The 7,371-nt window shown below is 48.9% G+C and overlaps 1 protein-coding gene across 1 annotated transcript; it reads left to right on the plus strand.

Moving 5' to 3' along the window:
* Positions 1–225: 225 nt before the first annotated feature.
* Positions 226–3,441, plus strand: LOC131695296 (uncharacterized). Its single transcript, XM_058983765.1, has one exon. It carries the CDS (start codon positions 226–228, stop codon positions 3,439–3,441), a length of 3,216 nt encoding a protein of 1,071 aa, XP_058839748.1.
* Positions 3,442–7,371: the final 3,930 nt, after the last annotated feature.

Here is a 7,371-nt window from a genome sequence, read left to right on the forward strand (position 1 = left end):
CTCTCTGAAGGTCGAACCAATATGGCAGACGAAGGACCCATGCTCCAAAACACAGTCTTCGGCTGGATTGTTTCAGGACGAGTTCCCAAACAGTCGAATGAGCTTCAACCAGCAGTGTCCTTATCATGTACAACGACAGACATTCACAACCTACTGACAAGGTTCTGGGAGTTGGAAACGTGTAGATCCAACAGTACATAGTCAGTTGAGGAATCTGCGTGTGAGATGCTATTCGCTCAGACTGTAGCACGCGACGACAGCGGAAGATTCGTTGTTACCTTGCCGAAAAGAGAGTTCATCTTTCAACAGATCGGTGATTCAAAAGACATAGCTATGCGTCGATTTGCGGGGTTAGAAAGGCGGTTTCAGTCGAATTCCGAGTTGAGGTTGAGCTACACTGAGTTTATCCATGAGTTTCAACAACTAGGTCACATGAAGGAGGTAATGAGTCAAACCGATGAGCATCCCGTATTCTACCTTCCACACCACGCAGTTTTGAAGCCAGACAGCACAACGACCAAACTCCGAGTCGTGTTCGATGCCTCTTGTAAGTCGTCATCCGGAGTTTCACTGAATGACGCATTAATGGTTGGCCCTGTAGTTCAAGAAGATCTTTTATCGATCATTATCCGTTTCCGTCTTCATCCAGTCGCTATCGTCGCCGATATTGAAAAAATGTACCGGATGATAAAGGTGCAACCATTCGATCAACATCTTCAACGCATATTATGGAGGGATTCAGTCAACGAACCAGTACGTGTGTTTGAGTTAACGACGGTTACATATGGTACAGCATCCGCTCCTTATCTGGCGACCAAATGCTTGCAGCGGTTGACCGAAGATGGGTTGCAATCATTTCCCCGCGCTGCTTGTGCACTGAAGAAAGATTTCTATGTCGACGATATGCTAACTGGAGCAGATAACATCGAAGACGGTAAGCAGTTGACGAAGGAGATGATCGAGTTAACGAATTCAGGGGGGTTCACATTGCGGAAATGGGCTTCCAATTGTCCCACGCTTCTGGCTGATTTACCACCCTCATTATTGGATGACCGTGTGACACTTGAGCTGAATTCTTCGAGTTCCCCAGTCAAAACGCTAGGTTTGTTGTGGCAACCTACCTCCGATAAATTCTTATTTCATTCGCCGGTCTGGAGCAACATCACTGTGATCACTAAACGAACGGTTCTTGCCGATGCAGCTCGTTTGTTTGATCCTCTTGGTCTAGTTGGACCAGTTGTTGTCATAGCAAAAATCTTTCTCCAAGAATTGTGGAAACAGCAATGTGGATGGGATGACCCACTGCCGGGTGACATGCAGTCCTTCTGGCTGGAATATAGGAGGAACCTCATTGCCTTGTCTTCGCTTTCGGTTCCTCGGTGGGTGGCGTTTCGAGCAGATTTGATGTCGGTCGAGATTCATGGCTTCTGCGACGCATCAGAGAAGGCTTACGGGGCCTGCCTATATTTACGCTGTACGGGTCAAGATGGCAAGATAGCTGTTCGATTGTTAGCAGCAAAGTCCAGGGTCGCGCCACTAGAGGATTTGAAGCGAAAGAAAAAGGCGCAGACCATTCCTCGTCTCGAGCTATCTTCAGCACTACTTCTGAGTCATCTATACGACAAGGTTCGTGATAGCGTTAAAATACAACATAGAGCATACTTCTGGACCGATTCGACGATTGTGTTGTACTGGTTATCGTCACTACCATCCAGATGGCAAATGTTTATTGCAAATCGTGTGTCGGAGATCCAGCATATTACTAAGGGAAGTTCATGGAATCACGTGTCAGGTGTGGAAAACCCTGCCGACATCATTTCGCGTGGGATGACTCCGGCACAGCTCCAGTATCAAAGAGTGTGGTTTGAGGGACCGTTATGGATGCTCCAAGATCGCAGTATTTGGAAGGTAGATACACCAGTTGAAGAGATAGACCATTCATTGTTGGAGGAAAGGTCCATTGCACTGCCGACGACGACAGATTATCCGAGTGATATCTTCACCCTGCGATCATCGCTCTCCGACCTCGTTCGTATTGTGGCACTCATCCGTCGTTTCATCCACAACACTCGACAACAACACGGTACCGGAAATCGCAGAGTCGGAGTCCTTAGTCATGACGAACACGAACAGTCTATGTTGGCTCTAGTTCGTCTCTCGCAGAAAGAATCGTTTGCTGCCGAAATTACCGCTCTACAAAAAGGAAAACCAGTGTCGTCATCATCAGAAATAGTCCAGATCCACCCCATTCTGGTCGAAGGGTTATTGCGAGTGGGCGGCCGTCTACGTCACGCACCAATACCGATATCTCGAAAGCATCCATTCGTCCTCAGTCAACATCACCCCCTCAGTAAACTCATTGTAGTACACTATCATCTGAAGCATTTTCACGCGGGCTCGCAGCTCTTGATTGCTAGCGTTCGAGAAAACAGACCGCGTGTTTTAGAACAGCTAATGGCTGATTTACCATCTGAGCGAGTTACTCCTGCACATCCGTTTCTGAAGGTAGGCGTCGACTATTGCGGGCCGTTTCAGGTCATTTACCCCATCCGAAGATCTGCTCCAAGAAAATACTTCGTCGCGATTTTTGTGTGTCTTGCGACAAAGGCTGTTCACCTAGAGCTCGTTGGAGACCTAACGAGTGCAGCGTTCCTCGCTGCCTTTAAGAGATTCGTCGCTCGAAGAGGGATACCTGCATTGGTGATGTGTGACAATGCTCTCAACTTTGTAGGCGCCAAACGAGAACTTGACGAGTTGGTTCAACTCTTCAATTCCGAGCAGTTTCAACAATCCGTAGCACGAGGAGCCCAGCACGACAGAATAGATTTTCGGTTCATCCCTCCAAGATCACCAAACTTTGGAGGGCTGTGGGAAGCAGCAGTAAAATCCTTTAAGGGACATTTCAAGTGCACAATCGGTAATCGAGTTCTGCAGCACGACGAGATGCAAACAGTAGTTGCACAGATCGAGGCGACTCTCAACTCTCGACCACTAACTCCAATTAGTAACGACACATCAGATTTCGAGGCTCTGACTCCCGGTCACTTCCTGATCCAGCGACCGTTAACGGCGGTTTCCGAGCCCAGCCTGGAGGATGTTCCAGAAAATAGGCTAACTATTTGGCAGAGGTCGCAAGATGTCGTTCAACGCATATGGAAGAAATGGTCCACACAGTATCTATCCGATCTTCACAACCGAACAAAATGGACTCGTCAACGGGACAACATTTTTGTAGGCACCATGGTTTTAATAAAAGACGACAACCTACCTCCATTAAAATGGCGACTGGGTCGTGTCTCCAACATCGTATCCGGCGCCGACGGCAACATTCGTGTCGTTGCAATTCGTACGAAGGACGGTCTATATGAGAGAGGGATCTCTAAAGTGTGCGTGCTTCCGATTCGAGATAATAGAACATCACCTAGCCCTGATGATGATTAATTCTACTCGCCCCCTATACTGAATACCATCTGCCTATCTATTTACTGAGTCTACTATCATCAAATCCGCAACAAGCGTGAAACATATCACCGGGAATCCAGGACACATGTATCTACATGGCAACCTCGTCAACGATCATTCGCAAGCCCCCATTGGGGCACATTTGGCAGCTAGCGGCACTTTGTAGCCGTGAATGCCAGGGGGCGAACCACAAGGTTGCGAACACCAATCCACATCTATGGTCCTGGATAGTGGCAACCCAAGAAGTCTCGCGAGCTGCTTTCATCATCTAACTGCAACAAGTTCGATTACAACAGCCCCCATGGGGGCAACTGTCGGCAGCGTGCGGTGCATCCTACCGCGTATGCTACGGGGGCCGACCCTTAAGTTACGCTATACTCCCATGTTTGTTTTCTGGATTCCAACTGCTTTATATTCTCCAACAGATTCAATCGTTCATGAGCTTAGTTATGGAATCGTCATCCTTCACCACATTTCAACAATACGCGGCGCGCTAAAAGGCAGTTGGCTGCTCCCCGACATAGATAAGCATTCAAGGCCCCCAAGGGCAATCTTGGCGTCTGAATGGAAGCTACTTCCATTATCCAGCCAGGGGGCCACCGTTAAGTTACGTGCGACCTGTTCATGCTCGAGTTCCAGATTAAGCCGCTCTATTCTTCCGCAGGTTCTAGCAGTCAACAACAGTGCACGGATCCATCGAAGACTAGATTGTCTTCTCAGTTTACAACACGTCTTGTTCAAATAGCGGTGCTCGCGGAAGACAAGGTCTCCGTCATCACACTACAGCAATCCACAAGTCTGAAGTGGTCAGCAGGGTTCCAGCGACAAAGCAATCCGGGGTGGCGCGGTTCTGGTTTGCGTAATCGGAGCCTGTCACCCCAAACCCCATCCAAGTTAAGTACAATCCGGTTTGTTCGTGTCAAGAGGTAGTGATCTGTTTCCTCGTCCGCGCAGGTACTTTGCTGGAATCCCCGAGTAGAGTCGACAGAGGTTCACAACAGCCGAAGCAGTTGATCCAGCAGCCGCAGTAGCAGCAGAAGTGGTAGGACCAGCGGAGTCGCGCGGGTCTTGTTTTATCGACGCCGGCTGCATAGCAGTTGACGGAGTCGAACTCAAGTCTCCCGTCCTCGACGCCGATGGTCCACCATAACAGCACCAACTAGCATACATCGCAGAGGCGAGGGAGTCTGAGTAGTTAGAAAGCATTTTGATTGAAATCGAGGAGATTTCAAGGAGGCCGGTATGTTTGGAAACCGGTACTTTACCCCATAGCGCGATCCAACTGCACAACACTGCCCATCTCTCTTAGCCTTGTGATTTTCATCTACCCATCGCTTACGGGCAGCTTTCTTTGCTGCCGCTCGATTCAACTTGCTCTCAACAGCTGGATTTCATCAGCTGGGGCAGATCCAACTCAACTGTGCAAGTGAACGGAGACAGTTTTTTGATTTTTATATCCGTCCAATAAAATTGTTTCGTGTACTCGGCATCGTGTAATCGTGTTTTGGAATAAATGTGAAAGTGAACATTCGTGTGTGCCGTGTTGTAATCCGAAATTCGGTTAACAGAGGGGAGTAGGGGAAAATTTCCAAATCGAATTTGTATATTTGCTGCCAATCTCTCTCTCTCTCTCTCTCTCTCTCTCTCTATCTATTTATCTCTCTCTCTATCTCTCTCTTTCTGTCTCTCTCTCTCTCTCTCTCTCTCTCTCTCTCTCTCTCTCTCTCTCTCTCTCTCTCTCTCTCTCTCTCTCTCTCCCGAAGCCCGAAAAAGATCCCCAGCCCGTAAAAGAACCACAAGTTTGAAAAGGAACCCCAAGCCTGAAAAAGGACCCCAAGCCCGAAAAAGACCAGAAGCCCGAATAAAGACCCCAAGCCCGAAAAAGGATCCCAAGACCGAAAACAGAATAAGCCCGAAACGGACCACAATGCTACAAACCTGCAAAAGTACCCCAAGCCCGGAAAGGTCCCTAAGCCCGAAAAAGGACCCTAAGCCCGAAAAATAATCCCAAGCCCGAAAAAGGACCCCAAGTCCGAAAAAGACCATAAGCCCCAAAAAGGGCCACAATACTATAAGCAAAAGGACCCCAATCCCGAAAATGAATCTCAGAAAAAGGACCTCAAGCCCGAAAAAAACCACAAACCCGAAAAAGGACTCCAAGCCTGAAAAACGACCCAAAGCCCGAAAAAGGACCCCAAACCCGAAAAAGGACCCAAAGCCCGAAAAAGGACCACAATCTTGAAAAGGACCCCAAGCCCGAAAAGGAACCCTAAGCTCGAAAAAGCCCCCAAGCCCGAAAAAGACCCCAAGCACGAGAAAGACCACAAGCCCAAAAAAGTACCCCAAGCCTGAAAAATGATCGCAAGCCCGAAAAAGAACCCCAAGCCCGAAAAAGTACCCCAAGCCCGAAAAAGCACTCCTAGCCTGCAAAGGGACCCCAAGCACGAAAAAGGACTCTAAGCCCAAAAAAGGACCCCAAGCCCGAAAAAGCACCCCAAGCCCGAAAAAGTACCTCAAGCTTGAAAAAGGACACCAAGTCCGAAAAGGGACCCCAAGCCCGAAAAAGAACCCCAAGCCCGAAAAGACCACAAGCCCGAAAAAGGACCCCAAGCCCGAGAAGGACCATAAGCTCGAAACAACCCCAAGGCCGAAAAAGAACCCTAAAACCGAAAAAGAACCCCAAGTTTGAAAAGAAACCCGCAGCCCGAAAAAGGACCGTCAATCCGAAACAGGACCCCAAGCCCGAAAAAGGACCCCAAGCCCGAAAAAGGACCCGAAGTCCGAAAAAGGACCCCAAGCCTGCAAAATGGATCCCAAGCCCGAAAAAGGACCCCAAGTCCGAAAAAGACCATAAGCCCCAAAACGGGCCACAAGACTACAAGCCAGAAAAAGGACCCCAAACCCGTAAATGAACCTCAAGCCAGAAAAAGGACCCCAAGCCCGAAAAACTCCACAAGCCCGAAAAAAGACCCCAAGCCCCAAAAAAAGAACCCCAAGCCCGAAAAAGGACCCAAAGCCCGTAAAAGGACCACAATCTTGAAAAGGACCCCAAGCTCGAAAAGGAACCCTAAGCTCGAAAAAGACCCCAAGCCCGAAAAAGACCCCAAGCCTGAATAAGAACCCCAAGCCTGAAAAATGATCGCAAGCCCGAAAAAGGACACGAAGCCTGAAAAAGTACTCCAAGCCCGAAAAAGGACCCCAAGCCCGAAAAAGGGCCACAAGCCCGAAAAGGACTCTAAGCCCAAAAGAGGAAGTCCGAAAGGGACCCCCAGCCCGAAAAAGGAACCCAAGCCTGAAAAAGACCACAAGCCCGAAAAATGAGCCCAAACCCGAAAAGGGCCCCTAGCCCGAAAATGGCCACCAAGCCCAAAAAAGGACCCCAAGCCGGAAAAAGTACCTCAAGCCCGAAAAAGGACCCCAAGCCCGAAAAGTGACCCCAAGCCCGGAAAAGGACCCCAAGCCCGAAAAAAACCATAAGCCGGAAAAATGACCCCAAGCCCGAAAAAGGACCCCAAGCCATAAAAGGACCCCAAACCCGAAAAAGGACCCTAAACCCGAAAAAGGACCCCAAGCCCGATGATGGATCTTAAGCCCGAAAAAGGACCCCAAGCCCGAAAAAGACCATAAGCCCAAAAAAGGACCACAAAACTACAAACCCGAAAAAGGACCACAAGCTCGATAAAGATTACAATCTCGAAAAAGACTCCAAGCCCGAAAAAGAACCCCAAGTTTGAAAAGGAAACGCAAGCCTGAAAAAGGACCCCAAGCTCGAAAAAGAATTCCAAGCCCCAAAAAGAACCTCAACACCGAAAAAGTACCCCAAGCCAGAAAAAGGACCCCAAGCCAGAAAAAGGACCCCAAGCACCAAAAAGGATCTCAAACCCGAAAAAGGACCCCAAGTCCGAAAAA

This window comes from Topomyia yanbarensis, unplaced genomic scaffold, assembly GCF_030247195.1.
Source record: "Topomyia yanbarensis strain Yona2022 unplaced genomic scaffold, ASM3024719v1 HiC_scaffold_336, whole genome shotgun sequence".
Lineage (NCBI taxonomy): Eukaryota > Metazoa > Arthropoda > Insecta > Diptera > Culicidae > Topomyia > Topomyia yanbarensis.